This window comes from Ciconia boyciana, chromosome 1, assembly GCF_034638445.1.
Source record: "Ciconia boyciana chromosome 1, ASM3463844v1, whole genome shotgun sequence".
Classification (NCBI taxonomy): domain Eukaryota; kingdom Metazoa; phylum Chordata; class Aves; order Ciconiiformes; family Ciconiidae; genus Ciconia; species Ciconia boyciana.
Window position 1 is genome coordinate 7294828 of NC_132934.1, and position 25190 is coordinate 7320017.

The window sequence follows — 25190 nt, forward strand, 5'->3', positions numbered from 1 at the left end:
CATCAGAGAGTACTTTGTACCTGAGGTACAATAGGATGTTTAATCCCAGGGTAACATTCAAGCCATCTCAGGCACACGTTGTTGACAGGTTTCTCTGAAAAATGAGTCAGATGCACGTCCTGGGGGAAGTTCTCTCTCTGATTAAAACACTGTCACAAACAGCCATTATTCTTCAGGTGCTATTGAGCTGAGATGGTGTTTCACTGAATCACAGGCTCCAACACAAACCAACTCACCTTTTTTTTTTCTTCCTAGATAAACAGGCAGATCTTCAAGGAGTTGAAGTGAAGGCAGAAGACAAATATATGGATTTGCAACCCAACTAATCAGGTTTTACTAAATCAAAAAGCTTTGGTGGGAATGTAATGAAAGGCTGCTACTGTTTTGAGTGGTACAAATCTATTCTGATGCTGTGGATGCAAGCAAAGGCTATAACACATAGCCACAGCAGCCAGAATTTCAGGACCGATGGAAATACAGCCTAACCGCTGTGGCTTAGCTCAAGACACTGCAACCTCTACCCTGACACACAACACGCTGTAAAGAAGCGGTGACCTGTATAATTGCTTTCTGGTAACAGAACACCTTCTGAAACTAGAAAAGCAGAAGAGTGACAATTTACAAGTCATGCCTAATGAAAAGCACAAATGTGAACGATATGAAAAGAGGATATGGGGAGGAGGGCAAAGGGGGAATGTGATGCGTTATTTAGGGAATGGCATTTTGAGAGGATGATGTACAAAACTGCCAAAATAAAATTAGCTGTCAAGTTAAAGCATGTGGGGGTCATCATCACTAAGGGATAAAGGACTTAAAGCCAACAGAGAGGGATTTTAAAACTATACCTTGCATCATAGATATTTTAATGCACAAAACTACAGATAAGCAACCCCAAAAGTAAATTAAATAAATGAAAAAATTAAGCCGCTCTAAGTTTTTACTGTCTTGTTACACAACTAATTGCATCAGATTTGAGTACCAATTTTCCCATTGCCTTGCACCTGTTTTCATCCTTCACACCTGTACATTAGATCAGCAGTGTTTTATATCTCCCTGCATACACAACCAGTGCTGAAATGAAAAAAAAAAAATCAAAAGCCTAAGGAAAACTCATGGAAATTTCCTTTCTGTGAATATAGAGGCAAAACAACTGCACAGGCTTATAAAGATGGAGAAGAAATAGGACACAAAAGATTTTTCCAGAATTTAGTGCAAAGGGGTCCACTGAAGTATAAGCAACTTTCTGAACGTCAAAACCCCCATAAACAGAGAAAAGCACAGCTATTCTCCAAAGCCCACACAACTGAGACCTGTGAAAAACAACTTATCAACCTGAAAGGGACATAAATAAGGTGACTCTAGATTGGTTTCATTTTAAAAATGTTATAGCTACCTTTACAAGAAGCTCCAAGTTAATCAGTAAGGATACCATACAAATAGGGAGCTACCATATTTGTAAGCTACTCCAATGGTCTGACTGCCAGATACAATTGCTATGTCGCCACTTCAGGGCAGGTGAAACAAATTCCATGTTCTTAGACCTCAGAAGTAACTATTTCTCAGTGAAATTGGTATGCCATACTACTGCAATACCAGGCAGTTCCCCGATACATCATTTAGTCATCAGTATGTTAAGTTCAAGCTTCTCAGTTCATATAAACAGAATACCAAACAGGTACAGCCTTTCACATGGGACTACAGGATTTAAACCAAATTTTAATGGAAGGACTTTTGAGATTTGTCTCAGAATAAAGAAGAATGGTTTGGAAACAAAATCATCTGCAGTTGTTTTAATTGTGGAGGAAAAAAAAAAGATCATTCAAAATAATAAAAGAGAACTGAAATAGTTTGCATGTTACAGCATTTTTGTAACATCTTTGTATTAAAACAAATTATTCTCAAAGCTGAGATTTTTTTTGTTTGTTTTTAATTGGAAACAACCATTTTCCTGCTAATAAGAAATCTATGAATTTAAAAGGCAGGCAAAAATAGGTTGAGGAGGGGAAGCTCATAGAAAATACTGCAGAAAAGTTGTTCTAAATTAAAAAGGAATCAGAAATTGCCAAGAAAGGCAGCTTAGTCAAATAAACAAAGCCCAAACCAAATCATCATTAAATAACAATTCTACAGCAGCAGGAATGTTTAAGATATGTTAAATAAATGTTGTGTCCTCTCATCCATCTGCCCTCCCCCCCCCCCCCCAAACCACCTCACATTCAAGTGTATTCCCATTAATCCTAATTTGATTATCTCTTCTAAAAGCTTCCCATATCATGCCATTTCTGTAGCTAGGATGCAAGAGAGAATTTGTCGAGTTTTCCTAATGGCACTAATGACTTCAGTAGTTCTAACACTTACCAGCTAAAACAGCTGAAAAACTCCACTGGCATACCAATACTGCTTCAAAACCAATTCTACAGATCAGTAGTTGGAAATGTTAAAAAGTTTTTTTGGTCAAGCTTATTTATTTTTTAACATGGACAGAATATATCTAGTAGTACATTAACAGAGCATAAAGGAAAATGTAGGACATCATTCAGACATCCCATCCTGGATTTACAGCACTTGTTGAACATGTCATTGCTCTTTGTCTTCAGCGCTGCTGGAAGTTACTGCTCTGGGCTGTGCTGGTAAACAAGATCATGTGAATGCACTGTAATCCGCAACAAGAAAAACAAAACTGCTGAATTAGCTCATGCTACCATCACTGGCAGTTTAAGGGAACTTGGACTGGAGAGAACTCGCAGGAATACACATTTGCAAAGTTTAAGTTTGTCTGCATCCTCGGCATAGCTGTAGTGGATTAACCCTTGGCTGGCTGCCAGACGCCGACCAAGCTGCTCTCACTCCCCCTACTCAACAGGACAGGGGGAGAAAATAAGATTAAAAAGCTCATGGGTCAAGACAGACAGAGAGATTGCTTGCCAATTACCCTCATGAGCACAACAGACTTGGCTTGGGGAAACTGATTTATTGGCAATTAAAAATAGAGTAGGATAGTGAGAAACAAAGCCTTCTTCCCAGGCTCAACTTCACTCCTTTGGTCCCAATTCTTCTACCTCCTCCCCACTGTGAGCGGTGCAGGGGGATGGGGAATGGGGTTTGCAGTCAGTCCGTAACACTTTGTCTTTGCTGCTTCTTCCTCTTCATGCTCTTCCACTGCTCCAGCATGGGGTCCCTCCCACAGGATACAGTCTTTCACTAACTGTTCCAGTGTGGGTCCTTCCCACCAGCTGCTGTTCCTGGTAGAAAACCTGCTCTTGTGTGGGCTCCTCTCCAGGGGCAATAGCTCCTGCCAGGAGGCTGCTCCAACGTGGACTCTCCACAGGCTGCAACTTCCTTCAGGGCATATCCACCTGCTCCAGCATGGGGTCCTCCACAGGCTGCAGGTAGATATCTGCTCCACTGTGGTCCTCCATGGGCTGCAGGGGGACAGCCTGCTTTACTATGGCCTTCTCCATGGGCTGCAGGGGAATCTCTGCTCTGGCACCTGCAGAACCTTGTCCCCCTCCTTCTTCACTGACCTTGGTGTCTGCAGAGTTGATTCCCACACAATTTTCTCACTCTCCTCTCACAACTCCTGCACTGTGCTTTTTATCCTTTCTTAAATATCTTATCACAGAGCCTTATCAGCTTCACTGATGGGCTCAGCTTTGGCCAATGGTGGGTCCATTCTGGAGCGAGGTGGAACCGGCTGTGTCCAACACAGGGGGCAGCCCCTGGCCTCTTCTCACACGGGCCACCTCTGCAGCGCCTGCTACCAAAACCTTGCCACATAAGCCCAATGCAGTGGCCAACTAGAAACTTTCCCATGAATTTAGCACTTAATCTTGAGAGGCAGAGCATATACAAACAGAAGTCATAAATGCCAGTCTTCAACACCTTAATGCACAACCTCTTGATCCCCTTTGTGCCCCTGAAATATCAACCCTACTAGAACTTCCACTTATTACTAAAAAAAACTCATTAAGATATTCTATCCAATGTCAAGATCACAAATCTGGGGTAAAAGACTACTGATGTTCCATGCAATTCTATAAATAGCACTTTAGTTTAGATGGGAAGAGTGCTTTTGGAGCAAATCTCCAGATCACCTCTATTTACTGTTCTTCGGTTTGCGCTGGGAAGAGACATGGAAGTATGCAAAACTGGATTCCTTCCAGATTAAACTATCTGTGAGATGCACTCCTAACTCTAAGTTATGTTCTGCCCAAAGAATAAGGCCAAGGTTTGATCTAGCCTGAAAAGCCTGCTGAAAAACAGAGGGATGTTGGACCCTCAGGTTTCCTCTCTAGATCTATTACTACAGTGCCACGCTACTTGCTAAGACCGACAGAGTCTACAGACTGCTGTTACATTAAATACACAAGCACGGGCCCCAGCACAACCAGTCATCCGTTAATTTGCCTAAGCATATTTGCTCATTTTTCCCTTTAGAGCCTATCTGCACTATTTATAGAATGGCTTTACATTCTTATTAGTTACCAGACAATGATTTTTAATACATGTTCCATCACTATGAATACTCCTCTGTGAAGCTTTATACATTATGTAAAATAGGCAATTATCACTGCACAGTTTAGAAGGTCATTCCAATGCCTATAAACTAAATAGTAATGGGAATTGGAGTCTGTGTAGCTTTTTTTATTTTTCATCTATACATTTGGCAAGCTCCAAACTAGCATTCATCCCACATATTTTAAAACCTAACTAGGGTACTAATTCATAGCACAGAATTGACAAAAACATTTTTATTGATCTACGTATCTTTGATTTGTGTAACACGCGCTCCACACAACAGCCTGCAAACATAACATTTTCTTTTACTGAGTGATGAGACATGGTGGCTCCAGGACTCGATGCAGCTGCAGCATAGATGAGGAAATTTTTCAAAACATGTTAAAGTCTTTTCAATGTACAGCTGTCATCAGAAAAAGGGAAGGATTAGTCACGTTTTTTCTTTTTAGAAGGAGAAAAATTAGGACACAGAGCAACGGTGCAGCCATTTATCCATCACACAAAGTGCAACGCCTGAAATCAGCAGTATATCACACACTGGGAGCCCTGGAAGCATCCCAAAAAACACCCAACACTTGAAAATTATGAAGAATTGTTCCACTAATCCAAACAATGTGACTTTAAATGAAACTGAAATATTTCTCTATGAAAGATCACAGCATATTCATGTTACCAAAGTCCCTTCATTAGTACAAACAGTATTTCCTTTTCTATCAGAAAGAGGAAGTCTCAGATCAAGGCAACTTCTCACATTCCAGTTGAGACCCATGAACTGTACTAGAACTATTTCCTTCAGACTACTGCTATTTCCCACTCCAAAATTAGGTTTAAGAACAAAAGCTATGCTTCCATTCCAACTGTGACAGGAATCAGTGAACCAAAATTATTAAAATTAAAATTCTGAAGGATATATTTCTAAAAACAAGCCTGAAACTTAGCCTTAACCTCTGGAAAATACTCCTGACAAAAGGGAGATTAAAAATGGCATGGAAAAGAGTGCCCTTTAGTCAAAATATTTGGGGGGGAAAATCTAGCACATAGTGTAGACTAGCAGACATGGTGAAATTTGCCTGTTCACACTCAGGTTCCACCCCACATGCACACACACCCCCCCCCCCCCAAACGCTTACGTATTAAATCTTGCCTGCTACAGTAGATAAATCTCAAAAGAAAAATGTGTCTCATCTAAAAACAAGGAAAAGAAAAAATCAAACACTTTCCTCTTCAATTTCCAGGGAATAAAAATATTTGCCAGTCAATATATGCAGAAAGTTTTGTGCAACTTGAGTAACCCATAGCTTACAGGGCTCTGCCACTGGCTTTTGGAGAAATAATGGACAGAAATATTACATTTTGAACACTTCACGTTCGTGCAAGGAGAGGAAGGTGCAGACATCACTTATACCACTATGACATGAATGCTGAGAAAAATACATTTGATTTTTATATTCTTAAGTAGAAACCTGTTTTTCAATTAAGAACTTAAAGAGAAATAGAGATTTCTTTTCCTACCATCCCACTTGTATTTCACTAATATCTGTATTAGACTACTATCACATAAAGACCACCTGCTAATGTGCCATAGGAATGGAGCATCTGTATTGTGATAACATGTCATTCTGAAAGCACAACAGTGCCATACAAAGAACAGTTATGTTTAAAAAATAAAACAAACTAAAACCACACACACACACAGTGGGAAGGGAGGGAGAAATATCAACTACTGCACACAACTTTCTCTCCCCAAGGACAAGCGGTTTCAACTGTGTGCATCAAGATTGTACCTGGCTTAAAAGCTACAAAATTCCCAAAGTCTTCAGAACACCCTAAGACTAAAGGCACAATTAAGTCCTCTATGACTCTTCAGACAACTCTTGTAAATTTATTGCTTAAACTGCAAATTCCATGTGAAGTATGCACTCAAGCTATTTCCAAGCGGCAGTAGAAAACACCTGCAATCCAGCAGCAGTACTGCAGCGATATCTGGCAAACAAGAGTATAAAAGAAGTCTACAAGCTGAATGTCAATGAGCTTCTCCATATGGACAGAAACTGCTCACAAGAGCTGCGGTCAGTGAGCCTGGATTCCTTTTAAAACAAAGCCCACGTGCGCACACAGAGCCCTTGTAGCTGGCAGGTTCCAAGATTTATATCACACTCATCATTGCAGCCTGCAGTGAAGAGGTAAGTGACCGTGACTAACAACCATGACACCTGATACGGGTGTCACGCTCTTCTCCTGGAGAGGAGTATGTGCAATCAAGTGTTTTCATATCTATTTTATTTGCTTGAGTATGTTTCTGTGTAATAATGCTGCAGAAGATAACAGTAGGAAAAAGAAACCTACATCACCTGGGACGTGATGCAGAAGGTAGTAGGGTTTGTTCCTCGAGGAAATCATTCCCACCAAGGACCTGCCCCCTCCAGGTACAGCTAGAAAATGCTTCGTTAGCTGCTTTATTAGCAAAGAGACAGCAGCAGTCTTGGGCATCTGTGTACTTATTTTCTCATTTCCACCAAGAATTTAATTAACTGACATTAATTAAGTTTTCTGTTTGATCTGGAAATTCCGTTCAAATTAACATTTTTATGGATAGTTTAATACTAATGCTGACAGATAATTTATTTTAGAAGAAGCTGCTTGGACTTGCAACAAGAAGGACGAAACAGGGGAACCTATTCCACTGAGAAGACAATATTTTTATTTGCTGTTAGACAGGACTAACTACAAAAATTGGATATGTTACCTGATTTGAGAAGTCTGGATGTTTTTCTCACAAGCTATACCAAAAGATCCAGAAGCTCAACAGGACATAAAACACTTTGGAGAAGCCAGATAAGATGTCCAGGGAAGTTGTGAATTGTCAATATACACCAAAACACTACCTAAGCCACCCAAATGCCATAATTATCTGTTGTAAAAAATGTCCAGCTGAGACCCTGTCACTTTGAAATATTCACCACATTTTAAGTTATTAAAAACAAACAGGCAAACTTACTAGAATTTATCTCTGCACTGTTGCTTATTCCTATCCACTGCAATTCAACAAACAAAACTGTCACCTTCTTAAGCTGTAAGTGTATTAAATAAATTCTCTGCAAGCTTCACAACCGATAAACATGGATGCTAACATTCATATTTAACATTAGATTCCAAATGTCATAAGCATGAGGATAGACTACTGGAAATTCAATAATTTAAGGCAAAAAAAATTAGATGACCCCTCATTGCTTTAAGCGTGCACATCTCAACAGCACAAGTTTTCCTTTAAGAAAAAAATAGGCTTTGTAGTGTCAAATAGTGTCAACATTACACTTTGAGAGCCCACAATAAGAAAAAAAAAGTTGTACATACTTGAAAATAGCATATGCACAACTGCCATGATCTTACCAAAATCTAGGTCACAAAAATAGGTTCACCTGAACTATGAAAATGTAAGACAGAGAATAAGGCTTATTTTTCTAGATCCTTCATGCAGAGCTTCCCAGCCTTTTATCAAAAGTATCCAAATCCAAAACTAAAATGTCTGGTCTTCAGTGTAAAATTCACATCACGATAAAAGTACAAGAGCAGCTACAGAAGGAAAGGTACAGGATACAAATGCCTTTTCACCATGTTCAGATCCAGGCTCGAGATCTTGTCTCTATTCCAAACACACTGGACAAATGCCTCAGGCAAAACAGAATCCTTGTCTCAGCTGCAGTACCACTGAAACCAGAAATCCAAATATATTCATCCTACCAGCTCAAGCTCAAAACTATGTAACCCATTAACCTTCTGAAATGTTAAGCAAATACTTTAATGAATCCCTAACTCCCCACACACAGCTGTCCTCTTCTTTCAAGAAACCCAATAAAGCCACCTTGTTTTCAGTTGGTCTTTCCACCCAGCTGCCAGGCTCCCTCTGCTGCGGTGAAATCACAAGGGTGATTTTGTGCTAGTACTGCTGCTCCAGGTCAGCAACAGTCCCATGCTTTACACAAACTACGAAGTCCAGATGGATTTAACACCATACATCCACCTACTGCAACAGGCAAAGATTAAATTGATCCTCCATACCACAAGTTTTAAAAAGATATTTAATATGAGGCTTCATTTCTACTTAGAGGGCAGCTAGGACCAAACCAATGAATTTGAATTGTAAAAAGCTCTGAAGGACACAGAGGGGCATCCCACCGCCTGCGGGACTTAAAACCACAAGACAGTCTATTACCAGAAGAGGATAAACAGCAGCTTGCAACCATATATTATCATGCAATCTTTCTAGCTTGCATGTTGCTTGCTTCCATTTTTCACTATTTTGCGTGAATAAAAATTTTAACCAAAGCTATCCTTATATTTGAGATTTTTGACACTAGCTGAAGAAGAGAAGCTTGTTTAGACTCTTGCAACACCAGTCAAACCAGTCCAGGGTTTGTTACTATTACTTTACATGTGACTATCCTTGGATGGATTGAAAACAACCACAGCAGTCAACAATTCTAGCAAGTGAACAACAACAACAACAAAAAAGACACCACACACCCTCAACTCCTTTCGAGTATTTTTTTAAATGTGCTCTTTCATCTACAGGACAAGAATTGTGAACTCTGTAGCTACGTACAAACACACACACCCCTAAAGCAACAATAGGTTTTTTCTTGGAGTTTTCTTATGGTGGGTGTTTAAAAAAAAAAAAACAACCAACCAACCAAAAAACAAACCCACACACACAGCAAGTCAGATCAGCTTTGCTGATGCCAACACAGCTGTGCTGATTTATACACCAAACTGAATTGCTGTCCCATCTAGCAGAAACATCACTGTGAACCTGTTGTGTTTTTCCCCATTACATTACTGCACTGTTCCTTACTCTTCATTCTTTTTCAAACCTACTTTTTCATAGGAATATTTTAAGTTAAGTTGCCACATTTCCCATACGCTACAAATAAGAAATGTAAAATTGTATTTCAGGATTATTGAGAATATTACAGTTGACAATTCATGGGCTTAGGGTCCCACCCCCCAAAGAAATCCCAACACATATTGGAATAAAGAATCATGGTATGAAGCTGGAGATCAGTTGTCTTTGTTGTGCTTTCCTTCTTGTAATTAGCTCATTTCAGTTGACTAACATTACTGCATAAAGAAAGAACAAGAAGTACTTCATTTTTCTGTAGTTCCTCTATAGCTAAATCAAATTCAAGCTGTCTGTATTGATTTTGTTAAGCCATAGATCAATTCCCAAGATACAACATCTAAGTACTTTGTTAAATGATGGTACCTACCTAATAATAAAAAACAAAAAAAACAGACACTAAAGTAAGTCATTAGCAGCTACATATGGCTAAGCAGCACTGCGACCTTTCTTAATCACTGCATCTGGCATCACACAAATGAGAAGAATGAAGTATTTCAAGCATTTTTTTTAAAATAAAGTAAAAAGGCAATAAATTGTCAGGATAAGACATGCAATAGAAAAGCCATAATGTATGTATATCCCATAAAAGTTATTACTATTCAAAGTGAGAGACAGTGAATGCCAGACACAAAAATAAGAGTATTTTTGGTAAAAATCCTCTAGATGAGTACTGTGTGTCCAGCTGTTCAATGATCCAACTGTATTATTACTTGCTTGTGTTGGTATCATCCTGAGGTAGAATTCCTCATACTCTTGCAGTAGCAAGTCTCAGCAGCACTTTACACTAGCATCACCCAGCATCACCACTGAAGGAAGGCCACCTCCATGTATTTACTCACATCCCACTGCTGGCTCCTCCTTTGAGCTGGCATGCACATCTGTGAACCTGCATCAGCAACTGGGTTAGTTAAACTGATCAAGATTAAAACTAGCTCAACAAGAAAAGCATAGTTTAATTCAGATCAGCTTCCCAATTCAAACCACTATATGGCTACGCAAATGCTTGTGAAGCTCTATAGGGATTTGAATTGGGATGAGGAGACAAAACGAGCAGCAGAAGCAAGGCAGGAGTGCATCTCTAAGAGGAGTCATTTATGCTAGCATTAATTATCTGTGAAACCACAGCTGAAAGGCCTAACTTTAATACAAATATAATAGTGTCAGTAGAGCCTGTTGAAATACAGTTAAATTTTGTCACATTGGTAGAAACTTAGCCATGGTAAATAATGAATTGAAGCTGTGTATATGTACTGATGAGCTGCAGAATACAACAAATTATCTTGACTGCCGTGGGCAGAATTTCATATTTAATGACACAAAAAATGATTTAACTTGCTGCTGTCAGACTTGGCAGCTCATTGAACAACTTGCCAAGTTAATTTTAATTTTAATTAATAAATAAATAAAATATACTGTTTGCCCACATTCTGGCCTTATGAGAAAAAGATCACTCATCTCTCCTGTCCATTCTACCTCTAAAAAACAAAGTAATTTGAGAACAGGTATACAGGTCTAGAAAACCTTTACTTCTATCCAGCATTTCTCAGTTAAAATACCCAACCTGGATTATAACAGTATTCCTTCAACAATAAAATACCCATGACTACCCAACTTTCATTCATATTCACATGAACTGTAGTAACACTGGTTGTACGGAGGATCTGCTACAGTCAACTGTCTGTCTTCAAGCAAGAAGTCACACTAGATTGTGATAATCTCATCTACCCTTTAAATATACCAATTTTTCACATCTAGGTACACTTGAATGAGAAGACTTATTTTCTACCTCCTAGATACAGTCTGAGGAAGCTGAAGTTTTTCTTAGGGTTCTTTCAACCTAAAATATCATTAAATAACGTTATCATCAATCAGAAGACACTGCAGAGTATGAGGTGCGATTGTTTTTCAAAGAAAAGATTGAGGAAAACTATGTATAACAAAATCACACGAACTGGAAGATTTCTTGAAGCAGCTCCAAGAGGGACAAAAACAAAATTCTGAATTCCATTTGATGGTTTGGTTTTTTTTCTTAAATGTGAGAAAAAGCCATCTCCATCTACCCATTTTATGCAGAACACCATTTGGGTTTCATTAACAACTTTACAAAAAAAAAAAAATGTCTCCAGAAGTTATCCAGTCCTGCTGCGTTCCTTGTCTATGTTCAGTTTCCCTGGAAGATAACAGATGATTAGCCTGTGAGGAAAGGTGCAAGATCAGGAAAAAAGTTCTGATATAGGAAGTTGGCACCAAAGAGATACAGGCAAAAAGCCAGTGTATTCTTTTTTTATACTCCTGAAAAAAAAAAAAATCTAAGCAATCTTTGAAAGCGTTACTGATTTGTTCAGTATTTTGGTTCTGGCTCAGGAGTAAAAGGGAGGCAGAAGAGCTTTCTTCAGAAAAATAATCTTATTATTGGTTTGCATCAGAAAGCGTGCATATGCTTTCATAATGTCACTTGCTCAATCCAATTACACAAAGAAATACCAGTTATCATGACAGTTGTTGCAACAACCCTTTGTGGGACTAATCCAGAGCTCAGTGAACAGAATATGAGATTCTCCTGTGACTGAAAAGGAATCAGGGTCATCTATCACCTGGACTGGAGGAAGAATCACAGAAGATGCACATTGGGCTACAATGTACGCCAAAAACTTGAAAAATTGGGCCAAGCTTAGCACAAATGAGATGCTGGTCAATGACAGTCCCAGAAATTCCTCAAGAACTTTCCAAGCTGTAGGCTGCATGCTGCATTCAATGAGCTCACGTGCATGCCTGTGGAACAGTACTTGAAAGCAAACAGCAATAGCATATAGCTCTGCTCTTAAGGGAGTCCAGGGCAACAATCAAGAACTCCTAAGATTTTTATTTTAAATAGATATTTCCTACAGAGTGATCATTTCAAAGTATTTAAGACTGGGACAATTCAAAAGTAGTGAAGCAAATTCCTATAAGCAGACACCGAAAAGTAAAAAAAAAAAAAAAAAAAAGAAAGAGTAAAAAATGGCTTATCACATATAAAAAACAAAAGTCACTTAAGAATAAAATACTAAATTAAAAAAAAAAATCCTAAGAAAGAGATAGGAAAAAGTATGTAATTCTTTCTGAAGGAAAGCAGGAAGTTAAAAAAGAAATTAAAAAAGAAATTCAGGTAACCCTGAACCCCCCCATAAGAGGCAAAATTCTCAGCCTCCTGTGCAAAGATGTTATAACAAATAGAAAAAACAAGAGACTGTGAAGAGAGTTTCCACCATGTCACTAGTTACCCTGAGGGAATGCATTTGATTATACCTTTCCCCTACTATCACCAAAGGTAACAAAAAATACCATGGCTACTTGATGTTGGACCTTTATTTTATTTTCTCCGTCTTGCAACTAATCAACTTAGTCCAGTCGAAAAGAAATAAATTAAAAAGAGACGGCAGATTTCTTGCCAAGTCTAAGTCTGGAATATAAGGTTCTACCACGGTACCATCTGCAAGTGAATTCAGGCAGTAACTTCTGAAGTGTGAGCTATTGCTGGCACATTTAAACATGAGTATCCTCGCCTGGCCCAACATTTACATACCTCGTAGGCCCACATTTCCGGAATGAAAGTTATCTTTGAAACTGAAGATATCCATAAGCTTTGTCTAAAACCTCAAAGGCTGAGATAAGATATATCGCCTAAAGAAATCTAGGGGATTCCTGATGAGCATTATCTTTGGCTTACAGCCCAAATACTGCAGTGACCAAACATGTGTCTTCTCTTGCAATCTGTAAAAAACTCAAACCAAAGTTTTCTCTCAGGTATTAATCTCTTACACTGAAACACTACATGCCTTTTTAATTCTACAATTTTGGTTTAGTTTTCCCATCTGCTAGAAGTATTTTAATACAACACCTGTTTTTATATCCCAGCATCAAGGTGATGTTGCCAATTAAGCTCTGTGCTGTGACCATCTGTAAAAGGAAGGAGGGGGGAAAGAAGTAAACATGAATATTTCTTTATTAAACAACTTGGATTTCAACCAGGATTTCAGTGATGGAAGAAAGAAAATAATTAATAGATTTATACTCTACATGGATTTCTCTAGGAGAAGTAACATTTGAATTATTTCTTAAACTTCAGAAAGGTTTCAGATCTTGTGAAATGTTTGGCTTTGAATTAGAATGCTTATCAAGAGAATTTTATACTGTCATGATTTAGGACTTTATCCAAAGACAGACTTTCAATCTCATAAATTATTTAAGAAATTCAAGTCTTGTAAAATAAAATAATGGCAACCTCTTCAAAATTTCTTTACTTTCTTTACAACTTCATGTTCACCTTCAAACTTACAGAGCATGGAAAGTGTTACCCCTTTGACAACAAATGGACTAGAGGCAATTTTTTCCTTTAACTGACCTGATGTTATCTAAATATGATGAGGGTCTGGATTTTCCCCAAAAACAAAAACCATAAAAAGTAAATTAAAAACTCTACATATTCAGCTTTCCCTGCAATTGGAAGACTATGGAACACAATTACAGGGTGGGGTTTTTCTTTAAAAAACAAAAACACCCCCCCAACCAAAAACGGATGTTCACATTTCAAGCAGCACAGTAAGATTTAAAGAAAGGATGGAAATGTGACACATTATAAACCAACACTTACTGTTTAGCTCATTGCATGTATCACTAAGCAAGAACCTAAGAGGGCTACTCAAGTATTGTCTGATATCAGCTCAACAGTCAAAGACTAAAGACAAAACCATAACCACAGGACTTGCAACTGGGAGACAAGGTGGATACTCATACTCATACTGCCTAACTATTTGCAGGATTTAGTCCTGTATTTGTAAACCACCTATTTATCACACTCTTATGATACAGAAAATGAAATTTAATTTAACTAGTGGCATGGGTTACGGTCACAATGAAAACAAACTCTGGCTTGTAAAAAAGAAAAAACAATTAGACTCGGCAACTTTGGCAGGCTGTTCAACTATCCCATTAAACCCTCATCTCAACCCATGAAAGTTAATAACGGGTTTCTTTTAAACAACATTCTGCAGGAATTTCTTCTGCAGAGATTGAATTTTCTTCTCCATAGTAGCTATGCTTATCATAGACCTTATAACAAGCTTCTGTTGTTGAACCACAGGTGCAAAAAAGACGCTCTCTTGGCTAGTAACTGTGTTTCCAGGTCTCAGCCTGAAAATAAATGTCAGGAAAACTGGAGGCCAGAGGAAGCCTTTCCCCCAGACCTTGTGTACCATTTATAAACAAACAGTTATGCGGTTAGGACATTCATTCAATCTTAAAGAAGAAAAGTTTTAAACTAGGTACAACACATGAAATATGCAATTAATACATTATACTACTTTGTAACATTTGTCTCCCCAGTGCAAGTTAGGCCCCTACTGAAGGCTACACTCTTCCTCCACTCCCCACGTGCAGTGACCCTCCTGCAAGTATCTGCTCGGTTATTTTCAATTTCAGTTTCTTGACTTCCTATTTTTCATGACAAGGGGCAGATTTTACAGAAAATTTTCGCACAAGTTCAAAACAATGAATTTCAGACTTCTACCCAATAAATTATATTCTAATTATAAACACTCTTTTTTAAGGGGAAGAAGAGGATGCAGCCGAGCAGTGGGATTGAAAACCCTTACCATGTACCAACACCAATTTGAAAGCACATTGGTAAACACTTCACATATCCCTCATGTCTCAATGAATTCACCTCACATTCACACTGGGCTTCCTAGCAACTCTTCCTTTACAAATACATTTTTCCATTTACTGAAAACAATAATAGGAATGAGTCATTTCTGTAGAATACAGTCCTTCACATACACCAGATGCCTAATGTTGCATGCTGTGAAAAAAAAAAAACAAACCTAATGCCTACTCAAATTGCTGTATTTATCACAGAAGTCTGTCAGCATTTTGCATCTTTTGTAAATGTTTTCTTCAGAATGTTTGAGGGTTTTTTTAATGTTAAGATCTTAATATTGCTTGTCAAAATGTACTACCAAGTTCTGTAAGAGCTAACATCTAATTAGCTCAGTTACTAGCAGCTTGAAAATACTACCCAAACAATGACCCAAAATTACTGTCTTTTAACAAGGGAGTAAAACAAACTGAGAGGAAAAAATTCAAAGCTTTAGAACTGAGAAAATGAGCATTTCCTTATGTTTTTCAAGGCTTTCCTTTCCAATTCCACTGAATCTGTTCCAATAAACATTTTTTTTTAAATATTTTTTGGTATTATCTTTCTAAACCAGTTCTTACACTACTTGTATAAAAATGAAGCCTGACTAGCTAGCTATACACACAACAGACAAGTAAAACTCCTGTCCCCTTCATTCTTCTGTGTAACTACTGGAGCATAAGTACACAAATCAAAAAATGAACTGTGAACAGAGAACTGAAATTGAGTAATTCACTCTGATGAACTTATACAAGTGTTGGGTGAGACATTCAACCAATCACTGCAAAATCTAAAGTGGTAATTAGGAAGCTTGGCTTTATGAAATGCATGCCTTTTTTTCAGAGTAAGAGGATAACAGCAGAGCCCAGTTCTACCTTTACTCATTTTGTTTTCTTACAGAGGTGTTTCATTAACTAACTCACTAGAATTACAGCAGCCTGATGTTATTAGATGAGTGACTTAAAATAAAGGTACTTGCCTATAGCCACACATTATGTGTAAGGGCAGAACAGAACAATGACATGGTAACAGGCAGACACAGATGCCATAAATCCTAAATTATTCATGACCTATTCAATACAAAATAATGTGGTCCTAGAAAATTAATTCTAGTAAGAAAGGAATGCAGTTTTTAAGACATCTCTACAAATTATTTAGTTCCTCTGCAAACCATATGTTCAGCACTTGCAAATAATTAAGATGTAAAAGTAAAGATTAAAAAAAGTGTTTAATCAGTTCCTAATAAGATAAGTATGCCAGATACCACAAAGGACGGCAATACTTCAGCGAAGAAAAGCCAACAAACATTCAACACACTGAAGAGAACAAGAAAAGCATTTAACATCAATTAATTTCAAACAATAATTGAGTATCTCGAGTAATGTTTTGTACACTTGCAAGAGCCATTTCGGATTTTGAAGTTAGTTGTAATCTAGAAATAATCTCATCATAAAACCTAAACAGCAGTGCAGCTGTGTACTTTCAGTCTGTCTCATTTCCATAAGCACTAAAGAAGCCTATTTTTGCTCTTTATTCTCATTTAGAATATCAAGACTCTAAAAACTATTCTGATGGGATTACACAGAATACAGTTGCTATTTTCACAGCCTGAGCTATCCAGACAAGAAAAACGTTTTTACCACAGAAAAATAAGGAAAAAGATCTTCAGAACAACAGTAGCAGTTACAAATGCTGACATAAACTCCATCTTCAGCATAATAAACGTCATCGGGATTCTCTTTGAGAAAGCTGCAGTTGCAAAACAATAATAATTAGGCTTAATGTAGTTCAAAACCAATTTATGGCAGCTGTGCATGCCACAACAAAGAACATTTTTAAGTATCAAGTACACACTTAATTTAACTACAAGCAAACTCCAAAATATTTCTGATTTACAGCAAATTACTCAGAACACGGAATATATCCCAGTGCTGCTCTTACCTTTCTTAGCAGCATCTGTTCTCCGTCTTGCTGGCGACACCAGATCCTTTACAATCTGTAGCACTTGAATCATTGCTCGTTAGCAAGATCAAAGAGAATAGATGCTCCTCTAAAATTCCAACAGGTTTCATTACTACATGTTATTACATGGCTGTCTTCAGTATGCTCAAGCAAAACTGATGCAGGAACAACTCATCTACCTTCACAGAAAGATTTCTGCCTGACGACTCTACAGGCTGGGGCGATGGATTTAAAGTGACTTCAGCACAAGGAGACAAAAAACTGCAAGCAGTCCTAAATGTATTTCTACAGAACATTTTAAAATTATTTACTGCAGAGAATGCATACCGATTTCTCTAAATAAAGTTTAAAGGAAGCATTCACACCACAAAATAACTAAAGAAAACACCACTTGAAATGAATGCAGACAGATGCAACGTACTCCCCTAGGCTCAGTATCTAAGAAGCGTGTCTGCATCCTCTTTTAAAGTCTGTCTCAATTCATGAAATTTCATGTAATGCTTTAGGAGAGCTACCGGTGCAGTGTAGAGCCAGCGTCAGACCTACTAACAGAATTAAAATTAAGTCTAGCTTGCTAAACTCCATCAGGCACAAGCAAGCACCTGCTAAAGAGAGCCATTCAGTTCCTCTTCTCCCCCCTTGAACACACACCTCTGACACCCTTGTACGTGTCGGGAATTCTTGCAAACCAGGAGGCACGCTGGAAATCCTGGGAGTATTTCAGGCGTTCTTCTCTCTCCCACCACCAGAGGCCCAGAGAACTGTTTCAGCTAAGGTATTATCATTACTCCTGTCAGGTAATTTTAAGCAGACAAATTGCAGTATGTGCCCCACAACATTTTTTAATGCCATTTGGAAAATTTACAAAGGCACTTCAGAAATGCCTTCTGTCAAAGCCTCTACAGAGCCAACAAAAAAAAAATCACGAGAAACCGTATTTTATACTGTCATGTTGAATAACTGTCAGCCCCAAAGAGGCTCTGTGAATGCTTTAGGAAACTGAATTCCTACACAGCATTGCGAGGCCTTGCCTACACAGAGAGAGCAATGTAGGAAGCCAACTACATTTTCCAAAAACCATAACATTAAAACAAACCACAGGCCACAACCGAGGCACAGCAAGATGTATTCTCTGGCCTTTAGACCTTCTGTTCCCATTGCTTAAGTGTTAGATGGTGGGGGGAGAGGTCATCTCTTTCCATTTCCAGCTGCTGATCACAAGCATTTCAGATTTTAGATTTGCTGGCGTATTTATCCACATGCGCGTCGGTCTCTTGAAACACATACAGCGTGGGCACGACAAATTGCTTCTATTATGTCAGACTCATTTACAGCCTGCCCATTAATCAACCTCTGCCGGAAGTAATAGCATCCCAAAGTACTATCGTATTTGGTTTGGCAAAATAAAGACAACTAAAATCATTCTCTCTGACAAGCTGTCCGATCTCTTCTCCCACCCTACAAATATTCAAGTGTCCACTCAATAGGAAGCTTGTAGACATACTGTGCAACTGTAATTTATCTCTTCTTGAAAAAGGATTCTTCAAACCATTCGTAACAGAACTCCCAACTTTCTATATTCAGATGAATTTCCAACTCCTGTACATAAACTTAAATTCCATGTTTCAGACAAATGAGTTTCTACATTGAGAGGTAAGGAAAAGATTACTATAAATAGATGTTTCCAGAACAACTATAATTTCAAAACATTTAAATAATAGACGTAAAATGCAGGGTTGTCTGGTAAAGTTGACCTGAAGGTTCTTTACTTAATAAACCAGTTCTCAAAATTCCTGCTGTAAGAACTTTCCCACCATTATCTTGCCATGATGTGTTCTTTCTTCATTTAGTTGGGTTATCAAACAACTTGTCTTCAACTTAAAGATATAAACTCAAAGGATCATCATTACTTACAGCTACACTACATTGCAAATTTCCTCTGAAAAGCTGACTTCTGAGTTTATGGCTCATAGAAGAACACAACTACCTCTACAGCACTACTAAACTTTTGATGGTCTTTATAGAAACTTATTAAGGATAGAAAAAAGGAAACAGGAAAATAAAAAAAAAAAAAGGAGTAAGGTAGAATAAAATCTTCAGTAATAACATCTGTTTAACCAACTAAAGCATGAGTATATCTTGCAGATCCTGACAGTGATTTTTAACTGAACTAGATTATCTCATTTCTATACCAAGAGTCTCAAGTGCTGGAATAAGGAAAGGATGGTGGACTGACAAAGAGTAACAGTGGGGAAGGGGGAGCAGAGGAAGAGAGAAAGGAATAAAAGGCATGCTTTGTACTTGCCTTTATGTCAAAATTACTTATAAAGAGAAATGGGGCACTTCAGTAGCTAGGAATTAACACCCAGGAAAGCGTTACAGCTATTCCCTACCGTGAAAAGGGAAGTTGATCCTTTTTCTTCAAAACTATCCCTTGTCCTGCTGGTAACAAAGACGACTAATTGGAAAAGGACTAGTAGATGATTTGCAGGTGTAATGGACTATGGCAAGAATACAAAACCAGTACCTACTAAAGTTTGCAGAATAGCCATTAGAAAGGCTTTCATCCCATGGTCACCAGTATATATCTCTCTCTCTCTCTACCAGTGGTAGGGGTATTTTAAAGAGTTGAAGCCTGCTCTGAGCTTTTAAGAGAGACACACAAGAACTTCAGGACTAGAAATCATTTTCACACACACCTGTCTCCCCCAACATGAAATAATCTCCAAAGATGGTATGCACAGTAGTTTCCCCTCTCTTCTTTGTTAGGGAAATTGTCATGTAGAAAGAAACTGAAAAAAAACCCAAAGCTTTAAAATTAATTTAGGAAAATGTAAACAAGTTTACTAAACATCCTGTGCGCAACGTAAAGAAAGAATGGTGCAAGTCTGAAGCAGGGCCATGGTGTTCATGATAAACAAACTTAGACAAATCACTCAAACTTTGAATAATTATCCGATCAGCTTTGTGGCTGCTATTTCTCTTTCCTCAAATTATTTTATACATCTACCAAGACAACAACACTAAACCTGCTTTAAAAAAGTGGCAATATTAAAAAGACTTCAAGAAATAAAACACACTAACTAGCTAAATCATGTAATTTCATCTGTTACTCATGAGTGATAATTTGGTTGTAGTTCACTCTTACCTTTGAATCATTGAACTGAACCGATATTTCCATACACTCTGTCACTGCAACTGCCATCTTTCAGACCACATCCTAACAAAACACAAACTGTGGGCAAAGGTATTCACCAACCAGAAGTTCACAGCAATTCTGACACAGATACACAAGGTAAACCAAAAAGTGTTTAGTGTAACAATTTAAGTAGATTCTGTTTGAGGAGAAAAGTAGTGTTACATATTCAGTGTGTATCACATGGATTTCTGCTAAGCATTTTTCATCTTTGACAGCTAGTTTGCTAAGCAATATGTGCTTGATGATGTTCTTCCAATTTGCTTTTCTTCCTTAACTTCAAAATTGTAGAGAATACAGAAATCTTGCACATGTTATCAACCTGATTAAATACATTGGCATGAGACGGAGCAGTTAACCAGGATGGGATTTTATGGATCACTGTGTGCAGCCCTTGACCTCTCCTAACCATAATAAAAAGCATGACCTGCATCCTGATTAGTCAGCTGTCATCATTCAAAATAAAAATGCTTCCATCAACGTAATTATAATTAACCAGTCTTTCAAAGCAGTTTTTTTTCATAAAGCATATTGCCAGGAGGTAACATATTTACAGCACAAAAGATGCTGCAAAATTATGGCTCAGTAGGTATTTGTCAAATGACACTTGGGAAAGAGGGAAGAAAGAAAGAAAAAAGATATCAGAATTTAAGTTTGAGGAAAACCTCATATTTTCTCCTTCACTCTCTTCTTATAATCTGTAATGTTTATATACTCATGGCATTCTGTCTAGGCTTTTAAAAAAACATCAAGAAACCTCAGGGTAATCCTAGGCAGCACTGGAGCTACCTAAAAAAGCGCCTGCTTGTTATGCCCTCGTTTACAGAAAGGAAAATGTACAAGCTACTAAACAAAAAAAAACCCCAAAACACTAAAATGGCTTGAGGGCATTCATTCACATGAACAATAGGCCTGCACACATTTTATTTGAGATGCAAAGTTATTGTGACCATTCTTTTTCCATCTCACATCAACCTGAACTGGCCAGCATTCAGGCTGCATACAGATTATTCCACCACATCTCTGCAGAAACCTGTGCAGATCTGTCTTCATAATCCTACCTTATGCTCCTCATAGCCAGAATTATTTATGTCCTTTTCCCTACCTGCTAGGCTCTAAACATGGTTAAGACACCAAGCTTTCAGGCCCGACACACCCAAAGAAATGGACAGCCCATAACGCAATGGCCAGCAACTGTGCCAGCCTGAAATCCAGTCCTGTTGTTAACTGTTTCAATGGAAGAGGGATCAAGCCTTAAGTCTTGCTGTTATCACCTAGAAAGCACATAAATATACATACACAAAACACTCCTCCTGGTATCTCTTTAGTTCTGCGAAAGAGCAAAGTCTGACATTACAGGCAGGAGATGGGGATTTACAAGAGCGGGGGTCCATTTGCTCTTTGGACCCTTCTTTCTATGTCTGTACAATACAGATGGCACTTTGGTATGTTACAAAGTCAATAGGACTATTCAAAACAAGGGCTATAAAAAGTCAAGTACCAGCAGCACAGAGAGCAGCTGTTCTTAGTGACCAACCTGAATGTTTGCTTTAAAAGCTGCAGTTTCAGAAACCACACATGGCAGAACTGCTTCATCTTCCCTCCCATCTTAGCAAAGGGGCTCAGAAAATGGAGCAGGTTTTATTCTCAGGAGCAACAACTATTTCATAAGTAGGAGAAACGTTTTCAACCATAGATTAGTTTAAAGGATTACAGAAATACAAGTAAGACACATTAGCCAGGAAAAGATTCGTTAGATATCAAATAGAAGGAACAGCATATTGTAAAAATATTTGCACAGTGAGTTCACAGTAAAAACTGTGTATTTCTTGCAAAAAATAATACATTCAGATAAAGTCTACCTAGCAACTAAGTCCCAGCAACATCTTAAGTATCAATAGAAACATTTTGGTTTATGATACTCCTCTCTGACTTTTCCTGTCACCATCGGTCTTCAAATTAATCTCTCAAAATAAATAGCCACTGAGCTCTAAGACAGGCAATATATCATGATACAATTTGTTACTAAAGTAGCTATAAAGTAGGTTATCTATCCCTTCTCACTAATATTTTGAATTAATTTTCCAATCTATGAACTGAAGCCTACAGTTTTCATTAAGTTTTAAATAATCTACTGTAGTTGGAATAGGAGAATTCTAGAGTTCCAGATCAATAACTAACCCTCCCCATAAATCTCTGAAACCTTAAATTTTGATCTTCATTATTTTCTACAGAATATACTTTGACAGTAATGCAGTAAAGGGAACCACAAAAAAAGATAAAAAAACCTAACGCTCTCAAGAAATCATATGTGGAATTCTGGTAGCCTTTCCTGTGGAAATGCTTGCACTAGTGATATGACTCCATTTATTATTCAAGGCATTCATTTTTCAAAGATGACTGCTTTTGGCTATACACTTTGCAAAGCATCCATAAAAACAAAATCAATAAATATCCTCACAGTCTCCTGAATGGTCCTACAGAGTCAGTAAATGTCAGTAACTGCTTAATCCAACAGAATTTGGATTCACTCAGGAATATTTTTTTTTCCTTCCTCTTTAGCACTTTTGCTGCTATTTTCAAAGCATGAAAGTATGGCTGCAGTTTTAAAAACAAACTGATGTAGATATATGAACCTCTTTTAGAAGAAGTCTTCTTGGGAGCAGAAAGTAGCTTGATCTAGAGGCTGGAGAAGTAATAAATAATTGTAACAGAAGGCTACTTAAGTGAGCGCTGATTAAAAAGGATGAGAGGCATTTGTTCACATTTTTTTTAAAGTCTGTTTTTCTTTCTACTTTAAACATACAAGAAAGCTGTTATTAAATTCAGGATGATGATTGAGAACTTCAATAAATGGTCAATGAAATTAATTCCACCTGTTCCCAGCAAAAACTTATCAAGCCAAAGAAGAAAAACAAATGCTAAAAAAGGGGAAAGGGGAAGAGGAAAAAACCATACAGCTACGTACAGCAGCCATTATTGCACACTTTGAAGTTGTAAGGAAAGAAGCTACACGTTGCAAAATCCTGTCACTGCACAACACTCACCATTACCCTTCTTACTCAATTCACATTATTTTTTACCCCCTTAGCTCTTGCTACAACACATTCTGGAAGTGGATCTAGGTGATAACAAGATACACAGCAGCTTTCCCAGAGCCACAATGAAGCCAAGGGAACTGCCCGTGTAGCTCACTTATCATCCTCCTGATACAGACACCAGACGCTAACGGAGATCAGTATCAGATGCTTGTGTTCAAATACTCTTGATAAAAAAAGATACATGTATGTATATTTTATTTTTTTCTCCTGATAGTTGTGTTTTATACCCATCACCTCCACAAGCAAAATAAGGGCATTGCTTAGTCTTTGCTCATATATTTACTGTAAAACTGTACCATCAGATTTAGATATGCAAGTGTGTCTAAACTACACAGTTTAGCAAGTTTAAAAAGCTTCCAAAAGCTCTCAGATGTTTAACCTGTAAAGACTTGTCAAAAGGAATAGTTTAGGCTACAGTGCAGATCTCCTCAGATACAACAGAGAGGTACTTCATGTCTTTTGGAACTATGTGATTAGGACAGTGTTAAGCAAGAAACATAGATGGTATGATAAAGACTAACTATAGAACCACAGATTCTTATTACGGATCTTCAAATTTATCCTAGTTCTTTCTCCTCTCCCTCACAACCCACGCCCTTCAAAAGGTAAAAGGCTACTTTACAAGGCACACTAATCTAGTAAATAAAGAAAGCACCAAAGCAAATGGCTTTGTTGTATCCCCAAAAGAAGTTGTATCTAAGCAGCTCATTTTAAATGTGATAAAATACGTGTTTTTTTTTTAAAACAGGAGGAGGAAAAAGTGTGTTTGTACAAGATCTCATCTCAGTGAATGCATACACCCCACAGAATTTCTCAGTCTCCCTCATATTACAGTCCAAATCTTTATACAGTTTTAGCTGCAAGTGATAATTATTTTGAGAAAAAAGTTCCACACTATAAGTCTCAAAAAGAAATCAAACATTTATTAAGTTGTAATTACGACAACAGAAAAGTTTTAAAAGACTTTTCCAAACAGACTATGCAGCGTTTCCTGCATATGCAGCATTCCAAGCAGAATATGCAGCAATTTTGCATTTCCCAGATTTGGGTCACAGCTACAGTACTAATCAACAGATTTATCTTCAAGCTAAAGGATATTATAAAATATTTTGTCAAACGTAAGCATATAGAAAGAATCCACACTAGTCATTAAAAGATATTTTTTTCCTTTTTGCAATATTAAACAAAAATCAAAACCATTACTATCTCACATGTGTCAATACTGAAGTCAAAGTAAATTGATTAGTTTAATCTGGCAAAGATTAACAAAAGTGAATGTGTGATCATTCAAAAGAAAAAAAAAAGATAAAAACTTTGCTTTTAATTTAAACCCTTACTTGGTTTCCTACTGAAAAGGATATGAATGAGATTAATAATCTCTTACCTCCTTGACGCAAAGAAAAATTAAAAAATTCTGTGCATCTCTCTTTGTTAGCAGGATTAAATCCTTTACTGCATGTAACATTTCTATGCTGATACTTAATCAAAGTAACAAAATGCAGCTGTCCACAGCCACCAGGAAGACCATCACACCTTATTAGTTCATTGCAAAATACACAGTACTTTTATTAACCTCATGTATTAGCCGGCTTAATTTGTGTAGCAAATAACCTATAGTATGGCTTTCTCTCTCTCAAAAATAAAATCAAAATTTTTAAAACAAGTTTTTAAATATTTTGTAATAGGCTGATCTAACACTACAGAAATATCAATTCACACAAATATAGCTTACTTATTGATGAAAAAAATGTTATAAAGAGACACATGCTAGGGAAGAAAGAATTCAGCACTTCAAAAGTAACTGAAGAAAATTAGCCGGATGCTCACACAGCTCAGAAG

General features: G+C 37.5%; 1 protein-coding gene across 4 annotated transcripts in view; it reads right to left on the reverse strand.

Moving 5' to 3' along the window:
* The window catches only part of USP6NL (USP6 N-terminal like), a 125970-nt gene that overhangs the window by 87771 nt on the left and 13009 nt on the right, over positions 1–25190 (reverse strand). The window contains exon 1 of one of the 4 annotated variants that reach the window (XM_072857690.1): positions 17034–17106. The exons of the other annotated variants lie outside the window; for them this stretch is intronic. Coding sequence (XP_072713791.1) covers positions 17034–17106 — 73 coding nt within the window. Of the gene's footprint in view, positions 1–17033; positions 17107–25190 lie in introns of those variants that run through there. 4 annotated transcript variants of the gene reach the window in all.